Source organism: Xenopus tropicalis, unplaced genomic scaffold (assembly GCF_000004195.4).
Source record: "Xenopus tropicalis strain Nigerian unplaced genomic scaffold, UCB_Xtro_10.0 Sca4, whole genome shotgun sequence".
Taxonomy (NCBI): Eukaryota; Metazoa; Chordata; class Amphibia; order Anura; family Pipidae; genus Xenopus; species Xenopus tropicalis.
This window is the reverse complement of record NW_022279350.1, coordinates 26,244-43,558: the sequence shown is the minus strand read 5'-3', so window position 1 is coordinate 43,558 and position 17,315 is coordinate 26,244. Positions and strand designations below refer to the sequence as shown.

General features: G+C 57.1%; 1 protein-coding gene across 1 annotated transcript; it reads left to right on the top strand.

The window, feature by feature from the left end:
* Positions 1 to 607: 607 nt before the first annotated feature.
* Positions 608 to 15,818, top strand: grm8l (glutamate receptor, metabotropic 8 like). The gene is made up of 11 exons (XM_018090524.2): positions 608 to 693; positions 4,845 to 5,413; positions 9,636 to 9,852; positions 10,296 to 10,431; positions 10,545 to 10,699; positions 10,777 to 10,917; positions 11,477 to 11,677; positions 12,455 to 12,594; positions 12,673 to 13,608; positions 14,450 to 14,715; positions 15,580 to 15,818. Exons 2-10 carry the CDS (start codon positions 4,934 to 4,936, stop codon positions 14,702 to 14,704), a joined length of 2,661 nt encoding a protein of 886 aa, XP_017946013.2. The 5' UTR covers positions 608 to 693; positions 4,845 to 4,933; the 3' UTR covers positions 14,705 to 14,715; positions 15,580 to 15,818.
* Positions 15,819 to 17,315: the final 1,497 nt, after the last annotated feature.

Sequence of the window (17,315 nt, the reverse complement as noted above, 5' to 3'; positions counted from 1 at the left end):
TGCCGGGAGGGAATAGGGGCACAGGTAATGCCGGGAGGGAATTAGGGGCACAGGTAATTGCCGGAGGGATTAGGGGGCACAGGTAATGCTGAGGAATAGGGGCACAGGGAATGCTGGGAGGGAATAGGGGGCACAGGTAATGCCGGGAGGGAATAGGGGGCACAGGTAATGCCGGGAGGGAATAGGGGGCACAGGTAATGCTGGGAGGGAATAGGGGGCACAGGTAATGCCGGGAGGGAATAGGGGGCACAGGTAATGCCGGGAGGGAATAGGGGGCACAGGAGGTTACCCCTACATTACCCTGTGCCTCCCCTTGCCCCGGTTACACCCGGTACGGATGCTACAGACCCCGGCGTTCCTGTGCCCCCCCTGTGCCCCCCCACACTCCCATTAGCCGCACTGGGATATAATGGAAGGGCAGAGGCTTTTCCCACATTAAATCTGTGCGGCTTTTAAGGGATTTAGAGGCACTCAAATCGTAAAGTGACCTCCGAGTGAGAGAGAGAGAGGGGGGAGCGGGGCCCCGGGGGGCGAGAGGGAATGAGAGCGCTGGGAGAGGGGGCCGGACTGAGAGACAGGCGCTAATAATAGGAGCTCATTCCTACAGGAGAGAGAGAGAGAGCAGCACCTGAGCCTGTGGGGAAGGAAGGGTTAACTGGGCCCAGACACAATGAGAGGGGCCCCCACCCCGAGGTACTGTACCCCCACAATATGGCTTCCTCCCTGTACCCCTATCTGTCCTGTGTGTGACCCACTAGTGGGGTATCGGGGGGTCACTGTGCCCCCTATTCCTTCCCAGCGTTCCCTGTGCCCCCTATTCCCTCCCAGCATTCCCTGTGCCCCCTATTCCTTCCCAGCGTTCCCTGTGCCCCCTATTCCCTCCCAGCATTCCCTGTGCCCCCTATTCCTTCCCAGCATTCCCTGTGCCCCCTATTCCCTCCCGGCATTACCTGTGCCCCCTATTCCCTCCCAGCATTACTGTGCCCCCTTTCCTCCGCATTCCTGTGCCCCCTTTCCCTCCCAGCATTACTGTGTGCCCCTTTCCTTCCAGCATTCCGTGCCCCCTATTCCCTCCCCAGCCATTACCTGTGCCCCCTATTCCTTCCCAGCATTCCCTGTGCCCCCTATTCCCTCCCAGCATTACCTGTGCCCCCTATTCCTTCCCAGCATTACCGTGCCCCCTATTCCTTCCAGGCATTTCCCTGTGCCCCTATCCCTCCCAGCATTCCCTGTGCCCCCTTCCCAGCATTCCCTGTGCCCCCTATTTCCCAGCATTCCCTGTGCCCCCTATTCCCTCCCAGCATTACCTGTGCCCCCTATTCCCTCCCAGCATTCCCTGTGCCCCCTATTCCCTCCCAGCATTCCCTGTGCCCCCTATTCCCTCCCAGCATTCCCTGTGCCCCCTATTCCCTCCCAGCATTCCCTGTGCCCCCTATTCCTCCCTATATCGGGCCTGGCAGTAGGGGGGTTCCAGCTGGTACATGTGGGGGCAGTTTGTGCCATATTAGTGCCAGTGTGCCCAGGGTACTGTGTATAATGGGCCTGGCAGTAGGGGGGTTCCAGCTGGTACATGTGGGGGCTCTGGGGGCAGTTTGTGCCATATTAGTGCCAGTGTGCCCAGGGTACTGTGTATAATGGGCCTGGCAGTAGGGGGGTTCCAGCTGGTACATGTGGGGGCTCTGGGGGCAGTTTGTGCCATATTAGTGCCAGTGTGCCCAGGGTACTGTGTATAATGGGCCTGGCAGTAGGGGGGTTCCAGCTGGTACATGTGGGGGCTGTGGGGGCAGTTTGTGCCATATTAGTGCCAGTGTGCCCAGGGTACTGTGTATAATGGGCCTGGCAGTAGGGGGTTCCAGCTGGTACATGTGGGGGCTCTGGGGGCAGTTTGTGCCATATTAGTGCCAGTGTGCCCAGGGTACTGTGTATAATGGGCCTGGCAGTAGGGGGCTTCCAGCTGGTACATGTGGGGGCTCTGGGGGCAGTTTGTGCCATATTAGTGCCAGTGTGCCCAGGGTACTGTGTATAATGGGCCTGGCAGTAGGGGGCTTCCAGCTGGTACATGTGGGGGCTCTGGGGGCAGTTTGTGCCATATTAGTGCCAGTGTGCCCAGGGTACTGTGTATAATGGGCCTGGCAGTAGGGGGCTTCCAGCTGGTACATGTGGGGGCTCTGGGGGCAGTTTGTGCCATATTAGTGCCAGTGTGCCCAGGGTACTGTGTATAATGGGCCTGGCAGTAGGGGGTTCCAGCTGGTACATGTGGGGGCTCTGGGGGCAGTTTGTTCCATATTAGTGCCAGTGTGCCCAGGGTACTGTGTATAATGGGCCTGGCAGTAGGGGGGTTCCAGCTGGTACATGTGGGGCTCTGGGGGCAGTTTGTGCCATATTAGTGCCAGTGTGCCCAGGGTACTGTGTATAATGGGCCTGGCAGTAGGGGGGTTCCAGTTGGTACATATGGGGGCTCTGGGGGCAGTTTGTGCCATATTAGTGCCAGTGTGCCCAGGGTACTGTGTATAATGGGCCTGGCAGTAGGGGGCTTCCAGCTGGTACATGTGGGGGCAGTTTGTTCCATATTAGTGCCAGTGTGCCCAGGGTACTGTGTATAATGGGCCTGGCAGTAGGGGGGTTCCAGCTGGTACATGTGGGGGCTCTGGGGCAGTTTGTGCCATATTAGTGCCAGTGTGCCCAGGGTACTGTGTATAATGGGCCTGGCAGTAGGGGGGTTCCAGCTGGTACATGTGGGGGCTCTGGGGGCAGTTTGTGCCTTATTAGTGCCAGTGTGCCCAGGGTACTGTGTATAATGGGCCTGGCAGTAGGGGGGTTCCAGCTGGTACATATGGGGGCTCTGGGGGCAGTTTGTGCCATATTAGTGCCAGTGTGCCCAGGGTACTGTGTATAATGGGCCTGGCAGTAGGGGGGTTCCAGCTGGTACATGTGGGGCTCTGGGGCAGTTTGTGCCATATTAGTGCCAGTGTGCCCAGGGTACTGTGTATAATGGGCCTGGCAGTAGGGGGGTTCCAGCTGGTACATATGGGGGCTCTGGGGGCAGTTTGTGCCATATTAGTGCCAGTGTGCCCAGGGTACTGTGTATAATGGGCCTGGCAGTAGGGGGTTCCAGCTGGTACATGTGGGGGCTCTGGGGGCAGTTTGTGCCATATTAGTGCCAGTGTGCCCAGGGTACTGTGTATAATGCGCCTGGCAGTAGGGGGGTTCCAGCTGGTACATGTGGGGGCTCTGGGGGCAGTTTGTGCCATATTAGTGCCAGTGTGCCCAGGGTACTGTGTATAATGGGCCTGGCAGTAGGGGGGTTCCAGCTGGTACATGTGGGGGCTCTGGGGGCAGTTTGTGCCATATTAGTGCCAGTGTGCCCAGGGTACTGTGTATAATGGGCCTGGCAGTAGGGGGCTTCCAGCTGGTACATGTGGGGGCTCTGGGGGCAGTTTGTGCCATATTAGTGCCAGTGTGCCCAGGGTACAGTGTATAATGGGCCTGGCAGTAGGGGGCTTCCAGCTGGTACATGTGGGGGCTCTGGGGGCAGTTTGGGACTCAGTATATTCCCATATATTTCTGCCCCCGAGAGGCACGAGAGCGAGGGATGTCTCACAGCTCAGAGAGTGTTACCTCACACTGTTCCCACGCTGTCTCCTCTCCCCACACTCTCTGTGCGTCTGTACGGAACCGCTCTGGTACCAGTACCCCCCCTGGGGCAGGGAAGTCTCATGTAGGCACTGACCCCCACCCGCTGGAGTTATTTCTGCCTCTGTACCGCCGGTACTACTGGGCCTCTAGCAGAATCACTGGTACCAGTACCCCCCCTGGGGCAGGGAAGCCTCATGTAGGCACTGACCCCCACCCGCTGGTGTTATTTCTGCCTCTGTACCGCCGGTACTACTGGGCCTCTAGCAGAATCACTGGTACCAGCAACATGGGGGCCATTATGAAGGTGATTAAGGTATTAACTATTTAATTACCCCTATTATTAAAGCCATGAATTTCCTTTTGGCGCAGTAGGCAGTGAGCGAGGGGGCAGAGGGCTGAGGGGTGGGCATGCTGCCCTATGGCTGAGTGGCACAGAGCCCCCCTAGAGGCTCCCCCAGCCTTGGCTGCCATATGGATTGTGCCCCTGTGTTTATTGGCTGAGGGGTGGGCATGCTGCCCTATGGCTGAGTGGCACAGAGCCCCCCTAGAGGCTCCCCCAGCCTTGGCTGCCATATGGATTGTGCCCCCGTGTTTATTGGCTGAGGGGTGGGCATGCTGCCCTATGGCTGAGTGGCACAGAGCCCCCCTAGAGACTCCCCCAGCCTTGGCTGCCATATGGATTGTGCCCCTGTGTTTATTGGCTGAGGGGTGGGCATGCTGCCCTATGGCTGAGTGGCACAGAGCCCCCCTAGAGACTCCCCCAGCCTTGGCTGCCATATGGATTGTGCCCCTGTGTTTATTGGCTGAGGGGTGGGCATGCTGCCCTATGGCTGAGTGGCACAGAGCCCCCCTAGAGGCCTCCCCCAGCCTTGGCTGCCATATGGATTGTGCCCCTGTGTTTATTGGCTGAGGGGTGGGCATGCTGCCCTATGGCTGAGTGGCACAGAGCCCCCCTAGAGGCTTCCCCCAGCCTTGGCTGCCATATGGATTGTGCCCCTGTGTTTATTGGCTGAGGGGTGGGCATGCTGCCCTATGGCTGAGTGGCACAGAGCCCCCCTAGAGGCTCCCCCAGCCTTGGCTGCCATATGGATTGTGCCCATCTCCATTCCTTGACTGGCTGCCCCTCCATTGTACATTTGTATAGGCGGAGTCTCGCCCGATTGGCCTGAGCAGGACCCTAACTAACCGTGCCACGTTTCTCCCCGCAGGCCTTCCTCAGCCCTGTAGCCATGGATACAGCCTGAATGCCAGAGGCAGCGAGGTGCCCGGGCCCCTTTGGAGGGCATCACACAGAACTATGGGGCCACTGCCATCTCCCAGAATCCTCTTCTTCCTGCTGGTGCAGAGAAGCGTCGGGGTGCAGGCAAGCACCGCCCAGCACTCTATAAAGATCGATGGAGACATTACCCTGGGCGGTCTCTTCCCCGTACATGCCAAGGGCCCGGCAGGGACTCCGTGTGGGGAGGTGAAGAAGGAGGCTGGGGTGCACCGCCTGGAGGCCATGTTGTATGCCTTAGATCAAATCAATGGGGACCCGGAGCTGCTCCCCAATCTGACTCTGGGCGCCCGCATTCTGGACACGTGCTCGCGGGACACGTACGCTCTCGAGCAGTCTCTCACCTTCGTGCAAGCTCTCATTCAGAAGGACACGTCAGATATTCGCTGCTCCAACGGAGACCCCCCCATTCTCAGCCGGCCGGAGAGGGTCGTGGGGGTCATCGGAGCCTCGGCCAGTTCCGTGTCCATCATGGTGGCCAACGTCCTGCGCCTCTTTTCTGTAAGAGATTCCTTAGCTCTCACTCTAGTCATGGTCTTCTCTTGCCCCAGGGGAGGGTAATAATGACAATCAGTGAGGGGCATCTTGTTAGTGACTGGTTGGTATCTATATGTATGTGTTTATTTATATAGCGCTACTTACGTACATATATAGGGGAGACTGTTGCGCCCCCTGTAGGCCTGTATGGTGGCCTATGTGCACCCCTGCCCTTTAGCGTAAAGCTTCCCAGCTCATTGCTCATTGGTCAAGTCTTATCTTACCCTGATAACGAGCACTCACTCTAATTGTAATTAGCAGCCAATGGGGAGTGCCCTCTGCTTCAGCTTAACGCTTTAATAACAGCAGTTATGGTAGAGCTCTGTAGTGAGACTGCCCCTAGTGGAGAAATGAGGGTATGGCAGATGTAGTGAGACTGCCCTAGTGGAGAGTTGAGGGAATGGTAGATGCAGCGAGACTGCCCCTAGTGGAGAGATGAGGGTATGGCAGGTGTAGCGAGACTGCCCCTAGTGGAGAGATGAGGGTATGGCAGATGTAGTGAGACTGCCCCTAGTGGAGAGATGAGGGTATGGCAGATATAGTGAGACTGCACCTAGTGGAGGGATGAGGGTATGGCAGATGTAGTGAGACTGCCCCTAGTGGAGAGATGAGGGAATGGCAGATGTAGTGAGACTGCCCCTAGTGGAGAGATGAGGGTATGGCAGATGTAGCGAGACTGCCCCTAGTGGAGAGATGAGGGTATGGCAGATGTAGCGAGACTGCCCCTAGTGGAGAGATGAGGGTATGGCAGATGTAGCGAGACTGCCCCTAGTGGAGAGATGAGGGAATGGCAGATGTAGTGAGACTGCCCCTAGTGGAGAGATGAGGGTATGGCAGATGTAGCGAGACTGCCCCTAGTGGAGAGATGAGGGTATGGCAGATGTAGCGAGACTGCCCCTAGTGGAGAGATGAGGGTATGGCAGATGTAGCGAGACTGCCCCTAGTGGAGAGATGAGGAAATGGCAGATGTAGTGAGACTGCCCCTAGTGGAGAAATGAGGGTATGGCGGATGTAGTGAGACTGCCCCTAGTGGAGAGATGAGGGTATGGCAGATGTAGCGAGACTGCCCCTAGTGGAGAGATGAGGAAATGGCAGATGTAGTGAGACTGCCCCTAGTGGAGAGATGAGGGTATGGCAGATGTAGTGAGACTGCCCCTAGTGGAGAGATGAGGGTGTGGCAGATGTAGCGAGACTGCCCCTAGTGGAGAGATGAGGGTATGGCAGATGTAGCGAGACTGCCTCTAGTGGAGAGTTGAGGGAATGGTAGATGTAGCGAGACTGCCCCTAGTGGAGAGTTTAGGGTATGGCAGATGTAGTGAGACTGCCCCTAGTGGAGAGATGAGGGTATGGCAGATGTAGTGAGACTGCCCCTAGTGGAGAGATGAGGGTATGGCAGATGTAGCGAGACTGCCCCTAGTGGAGAGATGAGGAAATGGCAGATGTAGTGAGACTGCCCCTAGTGGAGAGATGAGGGTATGGCAGATGTAGTGAGACTGCCCCTAGTGGAGAGATGAGGGTGTGGCAGATGTAGCGAGACTGCCCCTAGTGGAGAGATGAGGGTATGGCAGATGTAGCGAGACTGCCTCTAGTGGAGAGTTGAGGGAATGGTAGATGTAGCGAGACTGCCCCTAGTGGAGAGTTTAGGGTATGGCAGATGTAGTGAGACTGCCCCTAGTGGAGAGATGAGGGTATGGCAGATGTAGTGAGACTGCCCCTAGTGGAGAGATGAGGGTATGGCAGATGTAGCGAGACTGTCCCTAGTGGAGAGTTGAGGGTATGGCAGATGTAGCGAGACTGTCCCTAGTGGAGAGTTTAGGGTATGGCAGATGTAGCGAGACTGTCCCTAGTGGAGAGTTGAGGAAATGGCAGATGTAGCGAGACTGCCCCTAGTGGAGAGATGAGGGTATGGCAGATGTAGTGAGACTGCCCCTAGTGGAGAGATGAGGGTATGGCAGATGTAGTGAGACTGCTCCTAGTGGAGAGATTAGGGTATGGCAGATGTAGCGAGACTGCCCCTAGTGGAGAGATGAGGGTATGGCAGATGTAGCGAGACTGTCCCTAGTGGAGAGTTTAGGGTATGGCAGATGTAGCGAGACTGCCCCTAGTGGAGAGATGAGGGTATGGCAGATGTAGCGAGACTGCCCCTAGTGGAGAGTTGAGGGTATGGCAGATGTAGCGAGACTGTCCCTAGTGGAGAGTTTAGGGTATGGCAGATGTAGCGAGACTGCCCCTAGTGGAGAGATGAGGGTATGGCAGATGTAGCGAGACTGCCCCTAGTGGAGAGATGAGGGTATGGCAGATGTAGTGAGACTGCCCCAGTGGAGAGTTGAGGGAATGGTAGATATAGCGAGACTGTCCCTAGTGGAGAGATGAGGAAATGGCAGATGTAGCGAGACTGCCCCTGGTGGAGAAATGAGGGTATGGCGGATGTAGTGAGACTGCCCCTAGTGGAGAGATGAGGGTATGGCAGATGTAGCGAGACTGCCCCTAGTGGAGAGATGAGGGAATGGCAGATGTAGTGAGACTGCCCCTAGTGGAGAGATGAGGGTATGGCAGATGTAGCGAGACTGCTCCTAGTGGAGAGATGAGGAAATGGCAGATGTAGTGAGACTGCCCCTAGTGGAGAGATGAGGGTATGGCAGATGTAGTGAGACTGCCCCTAGTGGAGAGATGAGGGTGTGGCAGATGTAGCGAGACTGCCCCTAGTGGAGAGATGAGGGTATGGCAGATGTAGCGAGACTGCCTCTAGTGGAGAGTTGAGGGAATGGTAGATGCAGCGAGACTGTCCCTAGTGGAGAGATGAGGGTATGGCAGATGTAGTGAGACTGCCCCTAGTGGAGAGTTGAGGGAATGGTAGATGCAGCGAGACTGTCCCTAGTGGAGAGATGAGGGTATGGCAGATGTAGTGAGACTGCCCCTAGTGGAGAGATGAGGGTATGGCAGATGTAGTGAGACTGCCCCTAGTGGAGGGATGAGGGAATGGCAGATGTAGCGAGACTGCCCCTAGTGGAGGGATGAGGGAATGGCAGATGTAGCGAGACTGCCCCTAGTGGAGGGATGAGGGAATGGCAGATGTAGTGAGACTGCCCCTAGTGGAGGGATGAGGGTATGGCAGATGTAGTGAGACTGCCCCTAGTGGAGAGATGAGGGTATGGCAGATGTAGTGAGACTGCCCCTAGTGGAGAGATGAGGGTGTGGCAGATGTAGCGAGACTGCCCCTAGTGGAGAGATGAGGGTATGGCAGATGTAGCGAGACTGCCTCTAGTGGAGAGTTGAGGGAATGGTAGATGCAGCGAGACTGTCCCTAGTGGAGAGATGAGGGTATGGCAGATGTAGCGAGACTGCCCCTAGTGGAGAGATGAGGGTATGGCAGATGTAGCGAGACTGCCCCTAGTGGAGAGTTGAGGGAATGGTAGATGCAGCGAGACTGTCCCTAGTGGAGAGATGAGGGTATGGCAGATGTAGCGAGACTGCCCCTAGTGGAGAGATGAGGGTATGGCAGATGTAGTGAGACTGCCCCTAGTGGAGGGATGAGGGTATGGCAGATGTAGTGAGACTGCCCCTAGTGGAGGGATGAGGGAATGGCAGATGTAGTGAGACTGCCCCTAGTGGAGGGATGAGGGAATGGCAGATGTAGTGAGACTGCCCCTAGTGGAGGGATGAGGGAATGGCAGATGTAGTGAGACTGCCCCTAGTGGAGGGATGAGGGAATGGCAGATGTAGTGAGACTGCCCCTAGTGGAGGGATGAGGGAATGGCAGATGTAGCGAGACTGCCCCTAGTGGAGGGATGAGGGAATGGCAGATGTAGCGAGACTGCCCCTAGTGGAGGGATGAGGGTATGGCAGATGTAGTGAGACTGCCCCTAGTGGAGAGATGAGGGTATGGCAGATGTAGTGAGACTGCCCCTAGTGGAGAGATGAGGGTATGGCAGATGTAGTGAGACTGCCCCTAGTGGAGGGATCAGGGAATGGCAGATGTAGTGAGACTGCCCCTAGTGGAGGGATCAGGGAATGGCAGATGTAGTGAGACTGCCCCTAGTGGAGAGATGAGGGTATGGCAGATGTAGTGAGACTGCCCCTAGTGGAGAGATGAGGGTATGGCAGATGTAGTGAGACTGCCCCTAGTGGAGAGATGAGGGTATGGCAGATGTAGTGAGACTGCCCCTAATGCCCCTGTTGCCTGCAGATACCCCAGATCAGTTACGCCTCTACGGCCCCCGAGCTCAGCGACAACAACCGATACGACTTCTTCTCCCGCGTGGTGCCCCCCGACTCCTACCAGGCGCAGGCCATGGTGGATATTGTCAAAGCCCTCGGCTGGAACTACGTCTCCACGCTGGCGTCTGAGGGCAACTACGGCGAGAGCGGCGTCGAGGCCTTCATGCAGATCTCCCGGGAGGCGGGTAGGTGCCCCCTTGTCGCCCTTGGCCCATTGGCCACTCAAATGGGACACAATGCCCAGGGCAAATGGGGCAAAGCAAACAGTTTCTGTGTAAGGGCCACAACACTTAGGGCCACAGAGTTTATTGTAAGTGCCCCCTGTAGGGTGGCATTGGCACTGACACCCTAATGTAGGGTTCTGGGTGCGGGGTGCAGGGTGACTGACTGTTGGGCAGAGGGGAGACTATACTGGCCATTGGGGGGGGGCCCATAGATACAGGTGCATGGCTACTTATACATCATTTCAGCCTGCAGACTGGTCAGTTGGCCCCAGAGAGTAGGGGCCACAGGGAAGCAAATGACATAGAGAGAGGCCCCAGAGAGGCTCATGGGAGACCCACCCTGCACACACATGGCCTCGTCCAATCACAGCAGCCGTACATTAGGGGTGTGTTGGTTCCTGCAGGGGGCGTGTGTATCGCTCAGTCCATCAAGATCCCGCGGGAGCCGCGCCCCGGAGAGTTCGATAAGGTGATTCGGAGGCTCCTGGAGACCCCCAATGCCCGGGGCATCATTATCTTTGCCAACGAGGATGATATCAAGTGAGGGAACCTTGACTTTGCCCCCTTGTATTTATTTGCCCCCCCGTCCTCTACTTACAATCTCCCTCCCCCTTTTGTAGCAACTCCCTGCCAAACCTTTTTTCTATTGGTAGGCGTGTCCTGGAGGCCTCCCAACGAGCCAATCAGACAGGACATTTCCTGTGGGTGGGGTCAGACAGTTGGGGCTCCAAGACCTCCCCAGTGTTGGGTCTGGAGGAAGTGGCCGAGGGGGCAGTGACCATTCTACCCAAGAGGGCGTCTATTGAGGGTAAGTGCCACCCTACCCAGCACGGGGGGCTCTAACGCCAGGGGGGTCGCTGACCCGAATCCTTTCTGCCCCCCCAGGCTTTGACCAGTACTTTACCAGCCGGACCCTGGAGAACAACCGGCGCAACATCTGGTTCGCTGAGTTCTGGGAGGACGACTTCAAGTGCAGATTGACCCGATCAGCAGCCCGACCCGAGGACCCCCGGCGCAAGTGTACCGGTACCAGACTGGGGGCCCCTGTATTGTCCCCCGGAACCACTCTCAGCCAATCAGAGACAGGAGTATACTGGCACGACATGTACCAGCTGCACCCCCTTTCCCCATTCCACCTTGAGCCAATCATCACCTTGGGGTACATGTCTGTTGGGGTACCTATGCCTGTCACTTACAAATATGTCTGCCAGCTTGGTACCCCTATACACACTGACTGGCACTGGGTATGTGGGGCTCCCCCAGTTCATACAGACAGGGGGGGTTGGTACCCCTATACACACTGACTGGCACTGGGTATGTGGGGCTCCCCCAGTTCATACAGACAGGGGGGGTTGGTACCCCTATACACACTGACTGGCACTGGGTATGTGGGGCTCCCCCAGTTCATACAGACAGGGCAGGGTTGGTACCCCTATACACACTGACTGGCACTGGGTATGTGGGGCTCCCCCAGTTCATACAGACAGGGCAGTTTGGTACCCCTATACACACTGACTGGCACTGCCCTTGGGTACAGGATATACATGGGCCGGTGCCAGTCTGAGTGCCCGGCGTCTCATTGCAGGGGGGGAGCGGATCGCCAAGGACTCGGCGTATGAGCAGGAGGGGAAGGTGCAGTTCGTTATCGATGCCGTTTATGCCATGGCACATGCCCTACACAACATGCACGTGGATCTGTGCCCCGGGCACAGCGGGGTCTGTGACAAGATGGACCCAATCGAGGGGCGGCTGCTCCTGCGCTACATCCACCGGGTCAACTTCAACGGTGAGACCAGCCGAAGCCATAGGCCGTGGTGTCAGGGCTTCCTATTGGCTCCCGTATGTACCTACCTGTCTGTACCCACCTGTCTGTCTGTACCCACCTGTCTGTCTGTACCCACCTGTCTGTACCCACCTGTCTGTCTGTACCTTCCTGTCTGACTGTACCTACCTGTCTGTCTGTACCCACCTGTCTGTACCCACCTGTCTGTCTGTCTGTCTGACTGTACCTACCTGTCTGTCTGTACCCATATGTCTGTACCTACCTGTCTGTCTGTACCCATGTCCTACCACCTGTCTGACTGTATCTACCTTCCTGACTGTACCCACCTGTCTGTCTGTACCCACCTGTCTGTCTGTACCTTCCTGTCTGACTGTACCTACCTGTCTGTCTGTACCCATATGTCTGTACCTACCTGTCTGTCTGTACCCACCTGTCTGTACCCACCTGTCTGTCTGTACCCACCTGTCTGTCTGTACCTTCCTGTCTGACTGTACCTACCTGTCTGTCTGTACCCATATGTCTGTACCCACCTGTCTGTCTGTACCCACCTGTCTGTCTGTACCTACCTTCCTGACTGTACCTACCTGTCTGTCTGTACCCACCTGTCTGACTGTACCTACCTACCCACTGTTGTGTAGACCACCCAGCAAGTTCTCCCACCACTCTGTTTTGGTTGCTTATGTTGCTGGCACTGAGTGGGGCACTGAGTGGGGCATTGAGTGGGGCTTGAGTGGGGTCTCCCTCTCTGTAGGCTGAATTTCTAATGTATTTGTACCGCAGGCAGCGCTGGGACCCCCGTGATGTTCAACGAGAATGGCGACGCCCCCGGCCGCTATGACATCTTCCAGTACCAGATGGCCAATGACAGCGCCCCTTCCTATCGCGTCATTGGCCAGTGGACCGAGTATCTGCGGCTCAGTGTAAGTGACTGGCATCCAGATGCCCAGGAGAAGGTTCCTGCCATTCTGTTGTGCCAACCTTTGCCCTTTCCCTTGCAGATTGAGGAGATGCAGTGGTCCGGTGGGCAGTCGGACATCCCCTCCTCTGTGTGCAGCCTCCCCTGCCAGCCTGGCGAGAGGAAGAAGATGGTGAAGGGGGTGCCCTGCTGTTGGCACTGCGAGTTATGTGACGGGTACCAGTTCCAGCTGGACGACTTCACCTGCCAGCTTTGCCCATTTGATATGAGACCCAATGAGAACCGGACCGCCTGCCGGGCGACGCCTATTATCAAGCTGGAGTGGACCTCTGCCTGGGCAGTCCTGCCCCTCTTCCTGGCCATTGTGGGCATCCTCAGTACCCTGTTTGTGGTGGGCACTCTCGTACGCTTCAACGACACGCCCATAGTGCGGGCATCGGGGAGGGAGCTGAGCTACGTGCTCCTGACGGGCATCTTTCTCATGTACGCTATCACCTTCCTGATGATGGGCGAGCCGGGGGTGGCAGTGTGCGCCCTCCGCAGGTTGTTCCTGGGACTGGGAATGTGCATCTCCTACGCCGCCCTCCTCACCAAGACCAACCGCATCTACCGCATTTTTGAGCAGGGAAAGCGCTCGGTGACTCCCCCCCGTTTCATTAGCCCCGCCTCCCAGTTGGTCATCACATTCAGCCTCATCGGGGTCCAGCTGGTGGGGACGTCCGTGTGGTTGGCGGTGCTGCCCCCCCACAGCTTCATTGACTACGAGGAGCAGCGAACGCCCAACCCTGAGAACGCCAGGGGGGTCCTGAAGTGCGACATGTCCGACCTGTCCCTGGTCAGCTGCCTGATGTACTCCATCCTGCTCATGGTCACGTGCACGGTGTATGCGGTCAAGGCCCGGGGGGTCCCCGAAAACTTCAACGAGGCCAAACCAATCGGCTTCACCATGTACACCACGTGCATTGTGTGGCTGGCATTTGTGCCCATCTTCTTTGGCACCGCCCAGTCTGCAGAAAAGGTGAATGCAACGTCATCATGTCACATGACTCCCCTTCATGACATCACATCTGTCCCTCATGACATCACTTTCATCATGCGCATTGTGGGATAGCTGGGTGGTCAAGAATTTTGGCTTCCATTGGTCCAGAACTTTTCCATTAATCCACTGGTTCCTCCCCCACTGGTTCCTACTGACCTTCCATCTCCATGACCTGGTTGGGTGTGGGATAGCTGGGCGGGGAGTCAATGATGTTGGCTTCCATTGGTCCAGAACTTTTCCATTGATCCATTGGTTCCCACCGCCTGTGGTACTGACCTTCCATCTCCATCACCTGGTTGGGTGTGGGATAGCTGGGCGGGGAGTCAATGATGTTGGCTTCCATTGGTCCAGAACTTTTCCATTGAGCCACTGGTTCCCACCGCCTGTGGTACTGACCTTCCATCTCCATCACCTGGTTGGGTGTGGGATAGCTGGGCGGGGAGTCAATGATGTTGGCTTCCATTGGTCCAGAACTTTTCCATTGATCCATTGGTTCCCACCACCTGTGGTACTGACCTTCCATCTCCATCACTTGGTGGGGTGGATAGCTGGCGGGGAGTCAATTGATGTTGGCTTTCCATTTGTCAAACTTTTCCATTGATCCACTGGTTCCCACCGCCTGTGGTACTGACCTTCCATCTCCATCACCTGGTTGGGTGTGGGATAGCTGGGCGGGGAGTCAATGATGTTGGCTTCCATTGGTCCAGAACTTTTCCATTGATCCACTGGTTCCCACCACCTGTGGTACTGACCTTCCATCTCCATCACCTGGTTGGGTGGGCTTCAGAAGCAGGAGATGCTGAGGGTCTCTTCCCTTCAGATCTATATCCAGACCACCACCCTGACGGTGTCTATGAGCCTGAGTGCGTCGGTCTCGCTGGGGATGCTCTACGTGCCCAAGGTCTACGTCATCATCTTCCACCCCGAGCAGAACGTGCAGAAACGCAAGCGAAGCTTCAAGGCTGTGGCCACCGCCGCCACCATGTCCACCCGTCTGTCCCAGAAGAACAACAACGAGCAGCAGAATGGGGAGAGCAAAGCCCCCGCCGGGAAGAGCCTCCCTGAGAGCAAGTGACCCACATGGGGGTAAGTACCTGAGCCTCCATGGAGGCCTCACCTAACCAATAGCAATCATTGTGTTTCCCCTGTATTCAGTGTTACACAGGGTTCTGGTTCTGTTCTGGTTCCAAGTAAGAACCCTCCCCTCTCTCTCCTGCCCTACTTACCTTCTCCTACAACAGGACCGGCACCCTCCCCTCTCTCTCCTGCCCTACTTACCTTCTCCTACACAGACCGCAACCCTCCCCTCTCTCTCCTGCCCTACTTACCTTCTCCTACACAAACCGGCACCCTCCCCTCTCTCTCCTGCCCTACTTACCTTCTCCTACACAAGACCGGCACCCTCCCCTCTTCTCTCCTGCCCTATTACCTTCTCCTACACAGACCGCACCCTCCCCTCTCTCTCCTGCCCTACTTACCTTCTCCTACACAGACCGGCACCCTCCCCTCTCTCTCCTGCCCTACTTACCTTCTCCTACACAGACTGGCACCCTCCCCTCTCTCTCCTGCCCTACTTACCTTCTCCTACACAGACCAGCACCCTCCCCTCTCTCTCCTGCCCTACTTACCTTCTCCTACACAGACCGGCACCCTCCCCTCTCTCTCCTGCCCTACTTACCTTCTCCTACACAGACTGGCACCCTCCCCTCTCTCTCCTGCCCTACTTACCTTCTCCTACACAGACCCTCCCCTCTCTCTGTGGCAGAACCATAGGGGTGAGTTCCTGGTGCCTCGGTGCCATGATTAGGGGCAGGTTAATGAGAGAGAACAGTGCATCATGGGTGAGGGTAGATTTATACTTGCCCTGGAGTAGGGCAGAGGAACTGGCAGGGGGGTGGGATGGGGAGGATTTACAAATAATCAAACGTTCCCCCCTTTGTGCCCACACAGGTCTATGGGCAGTACCACGTCCCCCTGTTGAGGGATTAAAGGACCCCGACAGCAGCTCCATGTGACCTTCAGCTGTGCCAGTGGGACAACCAAGGGGTGATAATGTACCCCCAACTCCGGCTGCCACTGTACCCCCAACTGCTGCTGCCACTGTACCCCCAACTCCTGCTGCCACTGTACCCCCAACTCCTTGCGCCACTGTACCCCCAACTCCTGCTGCCACTGTACCCCCAACTCCTGCTGCCCACTGTACCCCCAACCCTGCTGCCACTTACCCCCAACTCCGGCTGCCACTGTACCCCCACTGCTGCCACTTACCCCAACTGTGACCCCAACTCCTGCTGCCACTGTACCCCCAACTCCTGCTGCCACTGTACCCCCAACCTCCTGCTGCCACTGTACCCCCAACTCCTGCTGCCACTGTACCCCCAACTCCCTGCTACCTCCCAACTGCCACTGTACCCCCAACTGCTGCTGCCACTGTACCCCCAACTCCGGCTGCCACTGTACCCCCAATCGGGCTGCCACTGTACCCCAATTGCTGCTGCCACTGTACCCCAACTCCTGCAGCCACTGTCCCCCAACTCCTGCAGCCCACTGTACCCCCAACTCCTGTGCCACTGACGCCAATTCCTGCAGCCACTGTACCCCAACTCCTTGCCCTGCCACTTGTACCCCCAACTCCTGACCACTGACCCCCAATTCCTGCAGCCACTTACCCCAACTCCTGCTGCCACTGTACCCCCACTCCTTGCGCCCCACTGTACCCCCAACTCCTGCAGGCCACTGTACCCCCAACTCCTGCGCAGCCACTGTACCCCCAACTCCTGCAGCCAACTGTACCCCCAACTCCTGCTGCCACTGATACCCCCAAGCTCCTGCAGCCACTGTACCCCCAATTCCTGCAGCCACTGTACCCCCAACTCCTGCACCACTGTACCCCCAATTCCTGCAGCCACTGTACCCCCAAACTCCTGCTGCCACTTACCCCCAACTCCTTGCTGCCACTACCCCCAACTCCTGCGCCCACTGTACCCCCAACTCCTGCTCGCACTGTACCCCCAATTCCTGCAGCCACTGTACCCCCAACTCCTGCTGCCACTGTACCCCCAAACTCTGCTGCAGCCACTGTACCCCAATCCTGCTGCACCACTGCAACTCCGTGCTGCCACTGTACCCCCAACTCCTGCTGCAGCCACTGTCCCCAACTCCTGCTGCAGCACTGTACCCCAACTCCTGCGCACTGCAACCCAACCTGCTGCAGCCACTGTACCCCCAACTCCTGCTGCAGCCACTGTACCCCCAACTCCTGCTGCAGCCACTGTACCCCCAACTCCTGCGGCCACTGTACCCCCAACTCCTGCTGCAGCTCCCCTTAATGTCCCCCAGATCCTTGTATCCCTTAGTAACGGGTTGTTACCCCAATTTTGGCAGCTTAGGAGCTAAACTGGACCCCCAGAGCAAGTGGGGCTTTGCTGATGACTTTGGGGGTGACAGTGGCGCCCCATGTTCCTGTATATAAATCTCTAAAGACACCAGAACCATTTGGGGCCCAACCTTCCCGGGCAGTTTCCGGACTCTTCGGGTCACATCGGGGGGTTCTGCTCAAGTTCTGCAATAAACCCGTTCAGCTCCAGGAAGGAGTTTTCATTGGTTATTGCCCTGTGTGGGCACAGTGGGCACCGACGGGCACAGCCACCTCTACAGATACCCCTGGGGCTGGCACCGCCCAGCTG